At 44.6% G+C, this 13174-nt stretch overlaps 1 protein-coding gene and 1 long non-coding RNA gene across 7 annotated transcripts in view; one reads left to right on the top strand and one right to left on the bottom strand.

The window, feature by feature from the left end:
- The window catches only part of SEMA6A (semaphorin 6A), a 125224-nt gene that overhangs the window by 74668 nt on the left and 37382 nt on the right, over window positions 1-13174 (top strand). For all 6 annotated transcript variants that reach the window (XM_027605014.2, XM_027605013.2, XM_027605011.2 and 3 more), the window contains exons 7-11: window positions 3502-3592; window positions 6549-6668; window positions 7563-7651; window positions 8512-8729; window positions 12090-12221. In XM_027605014.2, the coding sequence (XP_027460815.1) occupies window positions 3502-3592; window positions 6549-6668; window positions 7563-7651; window positions 8512-8729; window positions 12090-12221 (650 nt within the window). The remainder of the gene's footprint in view (window positions 1-3501; window positions 3593-6548; window positions 6669-7562; window positions 7652-8511; window positions 8730-12089; window positions 12222-13174) is intronic.
- The window catches only part of LOC113928847, a 44971-nt gene continuing 34674 nt past the window's right edge, over window positions 2878-13174 (bottom strand). Inside the window, exons 2-3 of the long non-coding RNA XR_003521983.1 lie at window positions 3885-4091; window positions 2878-3063 (exon numbers count right to left, since the gene is read on the bottom strand). This is a non-coding gene — a long non-coding RNA (uncharacterized LOC113928847). The remainder of the gene's footprint in view (window positions 3064-3884; window positions 4092-13174) is intronic.

Genomic DNA, 13174 nt, shown 5'->3' with positions numbered 1-13174 from the left:
GGGGCGCACCAAAAACATTCAGTATCAAGGGAAGGTAAGTGATATTTTTAATGCAGTACTTTTCAAAATCTAAATTAATGTAAAAAACACTATCCTAAAATAGCAAACTTCTTAATAATGACAGGATCTATTCGGTCTATAGCAGGCAGTCGGGCCAAACATTTCCTCTCGCCAGCGACAGCGTAACAGCTGACGTGACTCCAATTCTCCTACTTAATATTCCATCCCTGTTTGTCATTGTTTAGGACTCTTTAAGATTAATGCTTTTCACAATTCCCAACCAATTCCCTAGCTGGAAAGCTATCTTTCATAACAAACGACAGGTTTTCTTGGCACTGTGATACACAGGCTGGGGGAGTGGTCTAGCTCATTCTTCCCGCACGTGTTCCATTCCCCCGGACGCCTCACCTGTGTGGTGAGACCGTCACCTCTCGCTTGTTCTAGCCACACCTGCAGAGACCCGTTCAGGAGCCTGGGCCTCTCAGAAACCACACAGGGGATGCTCTTCCCGCACAGTCCTGTCTGTCTGCCTTGGCAGTGCTCAGAGAAGTGGGCTTTCAGCCTTGGGGCAGAGCAAGACTTTGTGGATGGTGTGAGACCAGAATGTACTTGGCTGCAGGAAGAATGGACAGTCTCTCTTAAGTGCTTTTTATGAACAGATCAGGACTATAGGTTCAAAGCAAAAACAATGATCAGTCTTCCCCCACCCCACCCCCTCAAAAAACCAAGTCTCTTAGTGCAGAAGAATCAAGTTGATTATACTAACCTGAAGCAGGAGAGTGACAAATTTTTGGTCTCTACCTCTGCACCATGCCCCAATTTACACAGTTTTAAAACAGAAGCAAGCTGAATGTAATAGAAAGATTAGAGCCCCAAATAAGATTATCTGGGGAAGAATTCCATAGGCCACCCACTATAAATCTAAAACTACACTCCATGTCTTTTCCCTCCTGCTCTCTCTAAACCTCTTGAACTTGTGCAAAAAGTCAGGCTGGTTCTTACTATAATTACCTGTACCCTCTGGTGATTTAATTTCCAGGGGCTGCTGTTAAGTCTGAGATTTGGAGACTACCACAAGGATTAGTCCCAACTTCATGGAAAGAGGATTTCACCATGGCATTGTCTCTGGACCTTTCCAGAATCACAAACCGAAACATTAATACTTCACTGCTTCTTGCCTTTGACTTGCTATAGCTATGGTTCTTTTTTTTTTTTTAGAAGTAGGTATATTTAATAACATAAATCCCCCTTGTATACTGTCTCCCCATTGCCAAGATTACAGCATGCACTGCTGGGGGTAAAGGCATTTCCACTGCATCACTGTGTATTAAGCATTACTTCTGGATACTTGCTAGACCCACAGACCACAAAGCCTGTCACGATTCAACACGATGCTCTTATTGGGATAAAATATATATTAAAAAAAAAAAAAAAAACCTTTCATAAAAGTATGCTGAGGGGAGAAGTGTGCATTTAAAGGATGTCTCACCTGAACATCTCTCCCCTAAAAATACATGTTTTTAATAAAAATGCTATTGGGATTCTCAAAAGTTTGAACAGATAGGATGGGCTTCAATCGGAGCTATCTCGAAGCAGTTACAGAAGTTCTGTCATATTCCTGAAACCGTTTCCTGGGGGTTGAGGGCAAAAAAACACGACTGGACAACAACTACCAGCCACTCAGTAAGCACCTCGCTCCTCCTGCACGACTTCAAACACCTTGATTTAAGGGCCCCTCACTCCGTGCCTTTCAGTGGATCCTCCCTGGGCACCACTGCTGTCTCAGGCTTCTCTTCTTCCAGTTTTGTATCTACAGTCAAACCAGGCAACTACCAGGTGTAAACAAGATACCCTCAAACTACAAAAAGAAGACTGAACCACAGAGGGTTATAAAAACATTAATGACATGGAGGAGATAATTTTATGGACTCTGGTACTGAGCTGTAAATGCTAGGGAGATCCCATGGTGTAAGGAAAAAGACCACATGGTAGAAGGCAGAAACCAACGATTTACTGGTCAAGGTAGGCCAACCTCTGACTAATGTTAGGGGCTGGCCAAGAGAAGTTTCTTTCCTGTTCCCATCACAGTTGAGTGCAGGTCAGTGACAGAGGGTCTGCTCCACTAGGTTATGCAGGAGGCTTCAGCCTGCTCCTACCTCTGCCGTCTCCTAGGATCTTGGGATTCTGGACTAGATCCTTTGTATCTAGCGGGGCAGAAGTAGAGAGAGAGAGAGCAAGAGTGGAGGACACTGTAGAGGCAAGCCCTAGGGGCGGCACATGGCTTTCCACCCCCGTTCTGTTGGTCAGAGCTCCTTCCAGGATCACACCTAACTGCAGGGAAGGGTGGGAAATGTAGTTTAGTGTGACGTGGAGGAAAGGGAAACAGAATTTGGTGAGGCTTTACCTCACTAGCAAGGCTTCAGCACACCCACAAATCCTGTGAAGCTAGGTGGGTAACCTGCAGGAGTAAGCTAAGCAGGGTGTACGTATACTTTGTGGGTAAAGAGGCCTCAGTCCTGGAGTCCATATGATTGTTTGAAGAAAATAGCAGGGTGGTCATTAGTTCGCTTACAGCTGGTTGCTGCCACTTGGGTAAAAAAAAGGCTTGACTTTTCCACTTGCTCAAAAATAAGAAATCAGGTTTCATTTACAATCTCCTTATTTTAAAATAGAGCTCAGTTTTTCTTCTTTCTTTTCATTCTCTCTCACTCCCCTCCTTCTTCCTTTCCATACTAAGATGGCCAAACAAACCTCACTGACAGACCAGTTATAACCTCCAGCATGCAGAAACAAGGCCTGGGGTGAGCACACATGTGGATGTCAAATGGCAGCCCCACTCCTGACCGCCTTTGACTTGTGTGAGCCCCTTACCTTCTGGACCTTTCCATCTGATGTACATGATTGGAGGATGGGACAGGTTTCTGAGGCTGGTGCAAAAGGCCACCTGAGCTCTGCTTGCATCAGTGCTTCTGCACCTCTCCTGACACAGTACTCTTCTGCCAGCTAGCCACAGGAAGAATTCCAGTGTCTTCTACTGGGATTTAACCCACAAAGGCAGGGCTCCTTAGGCAAAACAAAAACCAAAGACTGAGATCATTCTCTACAGAGTTTATGACTCAACATTTAATCCAGAGGCAGTGGGGGAGGAAGAGAGGAAGTTTTCCCAGTGACTGCCTTAAAAATTCCTTTTCCAAAGAAAAGACGCTTATTTCTAGGCTGTTCCAAAAGGATATGGGAATCTATTTACTATAACAGTTAAGAGTCAAGGAAACATGACTGAATCTCAGACTCTCCTAGCTGTAGAACCTCAGACAAGTGAGTTCATCTCTCCAAAGCTCAGTTTCCTCATCTGAAACCAATAGACGTATCTCAGAGGGTATTTGAGGATGCTCTGCACTATGCATATGAATTACTTCGCACGTTAAGTGCTTTATAAATATTAGCTGCTATGACTACTGTTGGTTGTTATTGTTCCTAATGAAGTCCCATTATTTCATTTAGATGGATACTCTGGAACCTTTTGGGGATGAATTTAGTGGAATGGCCAGATGCCCATACGATGCCAAACACGCCAACGTTGCACTGTTTGCAGGTAAACCACCTGATTTCTTCCCGTTGCATTTGCCCTCTCGCACCTACTGCTGTGAATCTGCTCTGGAGGATTCAGCGAGTCACAGCTGTACTTTGATTCTCTGGTGAATACCGTAATTAACAATGCCTTTTCCATTTGAAATTCACATAGAAATTGTACTTCTGCTTCGTACAAGGAGTCTCCACCACCCTTCCCCGGGCCTGTCTGCCTTAGAAAAGGGATCACAGCTTCGCACCAAATGTGCAACACATTGTTTAGGGCATGTTTGGGTTCACATAATCAAAGATCCCACCTCGAATGGCCAGTGTAGATTGATTATTCAAGGTAGGACCGACTTTGGGGCTGGTAGGATTCAACGGCTCAGTAGCGTCATCTGGGACACAGGGCCTTTTCACTTCTCTGCTTTCTTCCAATTCTTTGTCGGAGAGGGATGGGCAGCTCTCACAAACACGGGGTGGCCGCCAGCTCCAGTTAGGGCTACGTGTGTTCTTGTCCACATCTAGAAGGGGAAAGGGAGGAGACAAGGTAAGCTGCAGGAAGATCTCCAAGCAGGGAGGCCACCTGCCCACAAGTTTCCAGCAGACACCTCAAATACCATTTACCTGATAAGGGTGCGTGCTTCTCTCTGATGGAAAGATAATGGGGGATGGGGGGGATGCGGATCAGCTTAGGGTGATGCATACTCCTCATCCTCTCCTCTTCCTTCCCCTACAAAGGATAGAAGGCTCAGCAACTAAGCCATCATCTTCAGATTGGGATTCTCGTGTATATGAGTGAGTGTGTGTGAGTGTGAGTGTGTGTGTGTGTGTGTGTGTGTGTTTTAATTAGGAATTTATTTAGGAATTCATTGCCAGCTGTGTGGAGGTGGGTGTGGGGAGAAGTGTTGGTATAATAGTGATTGTTATAGCATGTAATAAAGCAGTTAGCTATAATTTCCACCACAACAGCTCAAAACTGGCACATCCCAGCTCGATGAGGAACTTTAGAGTTTTGATTATGAAACAAGCTTAGCTCCTTGAACCCCATCCTCAGTACCATGCATTTGTGAGCCTCAATCTACAGTCCGAGAGTGGAGAAATGGCTTGTGCCAAGAAGGGTTCCTCATTAGAGTGCGGTATCAGGAGGATGCTCCGCTTTGTAAAAAACAGTCATGTAAACCTGTCAGTCAGCACGAGCAGTAGCAAGGCCAGAGCAAAGAGTACCTGAGTGCGTAGCTTATGCTACAGCACCTTCCTGACACTTGAACCTGCTGGTACCATGGAGGATGTGGGCCACCGTGGAAAAGTTAACTGTCAACTAAAGGCGGGGGGGGGGGGGGAGAGGGGGCGTCAGAGTAGTGGCTCAGGCCACCAACCTTCCAGGAACCTTCCAGGAGCTCCACCGAGCAAGCCCCGTGAGGCAATACTCTGAATACCCCTCCTCCTCCCCCGACAGGTATACTTGGAGAGTTTGAAATCTCATAAGAGCTCAGCCCTTATTAATAGAAGATCCTTGTTGCAACTAAAATGGTTGTCATCTTAGCAAGAGTAGCACAATAGTGCTCTATCTTATAAATAAAAGTTCTGGTGAGATACCCAACGTTGAATGCAAAACTAAAAGCGTAATGGGAAGCCGATGGAAAACACACACACACACACACACACACACATGCTGCCCTCCCACTGCCCCCAACTACCTGGCATAACTGCATGACCTGGGCTCTGGTTGATTCTTTAAGAAAAGCTGTGATTTTTGTAGACATGTGTTTATCAATAGCTAGGTTTGCCATCTGTGGTTCCAATCTAACCAGTCAACATTTATTGATAGATGGCTGTTAATAATGCAGATGTCAAGACAGCTCTAACTTGAACCTCAGCAAATTTCAGTTATTTTTAGGCCAAAAGGAGACATTGAGAACTTTGCTTAGATCTGTTGGGATAAACTTTTCTAAAAAAAAAACCATGATGCTTATCCTGCCAGTAGAAGAGCTGAAATGGTTCTGTAGTGTATATAAGCCACTTGGACATAAAACTGATGAACGTATCCACTAAAAACAAACCAAGGAAGTACTTTTTTATTTTGAATGTAATTATTGTTTGTTTCACATACTGCATAGATTTTACTATTCCAGAAGATCCTACTGGATTATTTGTACACAGGATGTTTATTAATCCAGGAAAAGAGCCAAAAGCATTTAGGGATTAATCTTCAGCCTTCTTCATGCTCTTCTGCCTTAGATGGACCCTAAAGTGCATCTCCCAAAAGGCATGAATCTCAAACGAAGGCCAGGCTCAATGGGGTCACCCCTTCCCCTTTTTTCCTTGCTCTGGTATCTTCAATGTCAGAATGTTTTCAGCTTAGGACTTTGCAATCCTGAAGCAAGTATCTCTTCTTGAAGCTGCACGGGCAGGGTTCAGTGGCTCTCATGACTGAAGTGAAGAGAAGCAGTGAGTCTCATGATCAAAGGAGCAATTTAGTCAACTTCGTTTTGCTTCTGAAACCCCTTTCTCTGACTCCCCTCACCTGCCGGGGCTAAGGACTCCCATCACTTCTCATACTTACAATTTCTGGTGGTGTGATCAGTTTCCAGCTTTCCCTGGGCCCCCACCTAATCCAGTTTGCCACGGGGTGGTGGAATTAGCAGTGTCCGAGGGGCCCTGGCCTTGAGATTCCAGCCAAGGTCCATCTAATCAAATGAAGCAAACAACCTTTTTCATTTGCCCTGTTCCCTGAGCTGCTGCTGCTGCTTAGAAATTGCCATGCAATTTAAAAATGAAAAATGTTTCATCTCTCAAGATCCTAATTTAAAATGGTTAGGAATGTGGGCCAAGTATTTTCCCAGCGACTCTTGGATTTTTCCCAGTTGTCCTATCTCATTTGCCTGATGTAGGAAAACAGTCCGGGGGATGTCTCTATTACTCCCCGACGCCCACTGCCTTGCTCCCACCCCGTTCACCTCTTTTCTTTTTCTTCTAAGATGGGAAACTATACTCAGCCACAGTGACTGACTTCCTTGCCATCGATGCAGTCATTTACCGGAGTCTTGGAGACAGCCCGACCCTACGGACCGTCAAGCATGATTCCAAATGGTTGAAAGGTGAACAAACAATTAAGAGGAGGGGTGTGAGGGGGAGATACGTAGCTTGAGGGAGATTTAGAGCCTGGACAAACTAGACCGTAGTTTCATGTTAGTAATGGCTTTTTTTTTTTTTAATTTTATAAAGATTTTTATTTATTTATTTATTGAGAGAGAGAGAGAGCACGAGAGGGAAGAGGGTCAGAGGGAGAAGCAGACTCCCCGCTGAGCAGGGAGCCCGATGCGGGACTCGATCCCGGGACTCCAGGATCATGACCTGAGCCGAAGGCAGTCGCTTCACCAACTGAGCCACCCAGGCGCCCGGTAATGGCTTCTAACAGACAGGAAGGTGGCAGTGGCATCTTTTGCCCCAACTGATTTCTTTACCTCCCCAATTCACTTCCCATGAGTTTCTGGAGTATTAACACAAGGGCCAGTGCCACTACAAAAGAATACAGTACATTCATCTTTCCTGCCTCGAGCTCTCGTTTCAGAGTCTAACATGAAAAGAACTGAACGTTTCATTCATGGAAGAGAACAGGGGACTGGAAGGTGGTGGGGAGCAGGAGAAAAGCTATTCACAACCGTGAATGAGTCAGGGTTCACGAGGAGATGTGTACAAAATCCCTTCTGCAATACAGGCATTCCATTGTGGAAAATAAAATTAGAGACATACGAAAATTCATTTATTCTTCATTGTTCATTGCCACCACTTCTGAAAGATGGAATTTGTAGGCTCGAGTGCCTTCTGGAATCACCAGCACTTGCATGTGTGGTCATTAGAAATAGTTCGTGTTAACCCCATGTCTAATGGCCCTACACTTTCAATTAATATCATGTCTCTGGTTGCCACTGATTTGAAGTTCTTTTAACTCTGTGTGACATGTCCCCAATTAAAATGCCATTTGCCCACAGAACCATACTTTGTCCAAGCAGTGGATTATGGAGACTACATCTACTTCTTCTTCAGGGAAATAGCAGTGGAGTATAACACCATGGGAAAGGTAAGGCGGATAGAAGTCTCACTCAGACCAATGTTGTTGTGAATGACCTTGAGAGAAGAACCAGAAATCTAATCCCAAGGTCATCATTTCGAGAAGACTATGCCAAAGACTGGTGGCAGTGAACACAGTCCTGCCTCAGAGCGCTGTGAGCCTTTTTCAGAACAGTCCCAGATCACAGGGAACCTCTGAAATATTTCTACTGAAAATGTAATCGACAGATGTTTGGTTGATTTCACACTGAGTCTCAAGTATCTTGAGAGGTGGTTTCCAGGTATACTCATCATTTTTTTTCTTTTTAATGGAGTTGTTCCACAGAAGGAGAGTAAATACCCAGCACCCTTAAGCACACTGAGAGTCTTGATTGTCTTTATTGCAAAAAACAGGAGAACACTTACGGGATGTCCACATCAGTTATCTTTACCAGAGAGTAGATCAAGGTCACAAAGCTGGAGGGCACAAATTCAGTGCCAGGGTGGCTCACAGGGTTAGCGGAATTCGGAGCATGAGATTCAGGGCCCAGAGGCAGCCAGTGAGGATGGCAGAGATGGCGCATACAAAGCGTGCTTTTGTTTGAGGAAATAAAAAGCTAAGCAGTCTGTATGGAAATGAGTTTATCTGGCTGGGAGCTGATCCCCTGAAGGATTTATGGCTCTGTACTAAATGCCACAGCCTTATCTTTCAAAACATGCTGTTCCAATGAGTCTTCCTTCCCCCCCCTTTTTTTTGCTACTAATTTTAGAAACACGGGATTAAATTAAGCACCTTGTTATTGTCTTTCTGTTTTCTAAGAAAGGCAAACTCTACGAAGATCTCGCCAAGTTGACTGCATTTCATTTTCCTGGTGTGTTTTTCCTCGGCAGGTAGTCTTCCCGAGAGTGGCTCAGGTTTGTAAGAATGACATGGGAGGGTCTCAAAGAGTCCTGGAGAAACAGTGGACGTCCTTCCTGAAGGCTCGCCTCAACTGCTCGGTTCCCGGAGACTCTCATTTTTATTTTAACATACTCCAGGCGGTCACAGACGTGATTCACATTAATGGCCGTGATGTTGTGCTGGCCACCTTTTCCACACCTTATAACAGGTAACCGTGCCCTAGCAGCGCTGACCTCACCGGTCCTTCTGGGCTTCCCTTTCCCGCGGGGGGTGGGGGGGTGGGGGGGGGAATGTCTCTCCCAATGCACAAGATTCACAACTGACACCAAACGCGCCACTCGCTATATGTAGCTGCAAAGCACTTAACACTCCATTCTCATCAACAAATTAACAGTTATAAGCATTATTAGATTAGGATTTTAGGGCAAGTAATTAGATAAATTATAACAATATCTATTTATATGCCTGGCGTGGAAACACATCTCGTGTTATTTCTAAATCTCTCCAGTAGTACTGGAAACTGAATACTGTTGCCCTCTTTTTACACCTGAGGAAACTAAACTCAATTCTGTCACCTGGTCCCAGTAGTCAGGAGATGAAAGAGACACCCTTAGAACTCAAGAGCATGCCTCCTTCCTCCTCAAGGTCATCTAACGTTCTGTGTGACTTTTAATATTTCTGTGACTGGATCGATTACCTTTTGAAGTGAAAACACTGAAAATGTATTTAAAGGCTACAGAGTGTGCAGGATTCCGACGAGTCCATCGTGCGTCCAACCTAAGGCACCCTAGTTATTATCTGTCCGAGGAACCTAGACTCCCAACGACCACTGACTCCGGGGGCTTGAGTGAGGACTTACAAGTCATGAAACAACGTACCTAGAAATACTGTCAGCCTGTTCATTCCTGGGTTCATGTTTATTTAAGCTAAGTCTTTGAGTAATCAAATGACGAACTAAAAATTGTTCCTGGGGCAGCAGAGATTAAAAAAATAGGAGGAAGGCAGGCATGAGTTCTTCCAGACCTTAAACCTTAGAGTCCTAGCTCTGCTGTGTGAAAATGAGCATAACCAGGCATGGTCATAAAACCTAAAAACAGGAACTTCATTCTCATTTCTGTGGAGAACTTGGGATGTTCTGTACTGTCTTCCTCTGGATACACCCCATTAAGGGTCTGGATCATCCTTTTTATCAAGACTTTTAAGAAGCTGATGGGTATCTAGATGACAGGCACCTGCATGAGGAGACTGGAGCACAGTGCGTAGAAATGCTTACTAACTAGGGAGAGTCTGGAACAGAACATGCCAAAGGACGCGCTCATGTTCCTCAGTTATCTGGAGGACAAGAGTCAAGAGCTCTCCATCGAAGACAGATGAAAATATGAATCCATATTGCAACGAGAAGTATTCAGTTCCATCTAAGTGAGCTCTAAGCATCTGCAGGGATTTTTAGACTAGAGAATAGAAAAATACAAAAATCCAGGCTGTGACTGTTCATACTTTGGAACCCAAGTATGTAGGACTGTTTAAAAGAATCTGTCTTGGTACGTGGGAATGCAGGGGCTAGAGGAATTTCAAAGCACATTTCTAGTTTGTTTGGGGAGGGGGGTTTTGAGGGTGAGTTACTGTGTAATTATAATACAGGAGTAGATTCTTGTATATTATAGATACTCCTTTTAAAGTATTTTCTTAAAAGTCCCCAGGAAGCCCCCAATTAGTACATGCTTATGCAGTCTCAGAAACCTTATTTGTTCAGTAAAATCAGAAAATGATAACAATGCACATACCCATTTTCATCTATTAATTAGAGTCTGTCTCTGGTTTCATCCCTCTCTACCCCCATCCTCCACACATGCAAACTTGGTCGTGAAGGGCTGTTTCAAGCCCTTGAGGTGCTCCTCTTTGCCCTGGGGATAACACCCAAGTTCCTCGGTAGAGCACACAGGTCCCCCCATGGTCAGGCTATCTCCTCTTCCAGCTCCACAGGCCTTACCGGATGGGGCTAAACGTGAGCTCTCGGGTGTGCTGTGCCCATTGGTGCCCTACTCTGCCAGGTCTGCCAGTCCCACCAATGCATATCAGCCGAGGCCCTGTGTTCTTTACTATGGAGCATTTGCTGGAGTTTAGGGATTCCGTAAATATACACTGAAGGAACAGAAGGTGGGAAGAAAGGATGAATGAAGGAAAGATGAAGGGAAGGGTGGGAGGGAGTAAAGGAAGGAAGACGAAAGGATTTCACAAGTGATTCTAACCTGGGGAAGACTGATTATCAAACTCTAGGGTAACTTTAGTTATTATGAGATGCCCCATAAAATACTTCAAACACTGATCCTGTTTGTCATAATATTTAAAGTAAATACATATACCTGTTACTTTTTAAAAAGGGAGCTGTGAAGAGAGTTTTACAAAATTAATAAGTAATGCTAGGGCTCTGAGATTCCACAACCGAAGGAGATCACTGCCATATCTACCCAATTCTGTGCACAATGTATATATATTCTACATATTTGAAAATTCATCCCGCCACCTTATTTTAAACAAGCTTTCTAATCCTCTCCCTAATTCTTGCTTTATTAGTAATACTTCAGTAACTGTGTTATGAAATTAAAGATGGCAGAAAATTCCCCTAATCACTTAGGAAGCGATTTCTATATCCTTTCAATGTTTGCAAAATCAAGACTAAACCAGTCTCTCTGCCCTGGGTAATGTTACCACCCTGCAAAGCGCCCATGTCTTGGCCCGGAGGCTCCTGCCCATGCAATGGCCACTACCTCAAAGCCTGGTGAAAACTCTTGGCTGGCTGGTGCCTGCAATTTATTTGATCAAAATCAAGGAATGACCATAGTTAAAAACAAACATGGGTTCAAATGAATGAATAATTCATGCCTTCTCTCCATTGATTAAAAAAATCCCCAAGTCCTTTGATGAGCACCAGAGAAGGATGTAATTATAGGTAGAGATTACCACCATTATTATTATTTAGCACTTAATAGAGCATTTTATTTGCAAAATGTTGGTGCTTTAGAGACTTACGTTGTTTCATCTCATGCAAATAAATAGGAAGTAAAACTTAAAATGGGCGGTGACGAACAGAAAATAAGCATGCTCTCCCCACACATACATTCTCACTCCTGGGGTCCCTGGCTGGAGAAACCGAATTCAAAGAAGCAATATGTGGACAGGTGAGACACTTTTACTTCAAATGTACACCAATATTAGAGATGCAAAATGTTTTCCAAAGATTTTATCTTTAAAGTTAGTGAGTGAAAATTCAGGGAACTTCTGAACCTTCTAAACCACCAGTTACAAACAAATGCAGTTCCAAAAGCAATAACAACACGAAGAGGTTTTTCTCTATGAGTTTGCTGTTAAGCAGTCCCTTCTTTAAAGCCACCGACGCAAACTTGATTCAGAGAAACGTTCGCTGTGTATCCTAGGCTCCCTTACAGTATCAGGGTGCGAACTTTAAATTTCTAATGCCCGTAACAGGAGAGTTGCTTCGGAGTCTGCTTTTCCAAGCTGCATGCATAACTGTTTGGAGAGTAACGCTGTGTGAAATGTTACGTTACAGCATCCCCGGGTCAGCAGTGTGTGCCTACGACATGCTTGACATTGCCAATGTTTTCACGGGGAGGTTCAAAGAACAGAAGTCTCCAGATTCCACTTGGACACCAGTTCCTGATGAACGCGTGCCCAAGCCCAGGTATGTGTAAATATTTATGTGGTGATTCTGAACGGCGAGAAGTGGGCAGCTTGGTCCTCTGACAGTGAACGTCTTAAAGAACTGCACACTGGCGCCTTCCAGGGGGCCCCAGAGACACAAATGCTGGAACAACAGAAAGCCCTAGGAAGCCATTTGCCTTCATCTCCTTAACCTAAACTCAGCGTTACCTATAGTTATATTCAAAACGACGCTCGAGTCTTCTACTTAACCTCTATCCCTGTGGCTTATCCAGTGTAATCCTAGGATGATGGGAAGCATCCAGTGCAGCCCCGCTGCTGTGTATCTGAGAAAATGGGAGGCTCGGAGAGGCAGAATGTGTCTTGTGCAAGAGCACAGATCTGAGTAGGTTATTTCCACCACTCCACCCTGCTTCCCCGTCCCTTTTATAGAGACCCATGTCCTTACACCCTAATAAAACGTGAAATATACATGGTGATCCCTGGATTCTGTAACCAGCCTGGATCGGAGCTGCGTCCAGGACTCTGGGGCAAGGGCAGGTAGAGACCAGTGGGCACAGTGGACCATCACGTTTTCTCTGCTCTACCAAGTTCTAGTCTGTTGTGGATCCAGAAACAGTCCATATCCCTCCACCAAAATGTAGAGCCCCAGAGCCATTTTCATGGAAAACCTGTTGTCACAGGACAATGCAGAGACTTCTTGGTCCTCTGTAACCTCTGGGAAATCTTCACACTAAGCCAGCTAATTCATTCTCTCTCCACGGACAGGATGAAACTCTCCCCGCCCCTGCACCTGCCCTCCTCATGTGCACACACCGCACATTTCCATTATAACACATGCCATCTCAGTTCTATAGAAGAATCTGCATGTCCAGCTTCCTCCACCGAATTTGTGGGCTCCTGCAAAGAAGCCCAATATCTTCATTTTTTGGTTTGCAGCCCTCTCCTCCAACCACCAAACCCCCCACACAAAAT

The sequence above is a fragment of the Zalophus californianus genome, chromosome 5 (genome assembly GCF_009762305.2).
Source record: "Zalophus californianus isolate mZalCal1 chromosome 5, mZalCal1.pri.v2, whole genome shotgun sequence".
Classification (NCBI taxonomy): domain Eukaryota; kingdom Metazoa; phylum Chordata; class Mammalia; order Carnivora; family Otariidae; genus Zalophus; species Zalophus californianus.
This window is presented reverse-complemented; position numbering and strand designations above follow the sequence as displayed.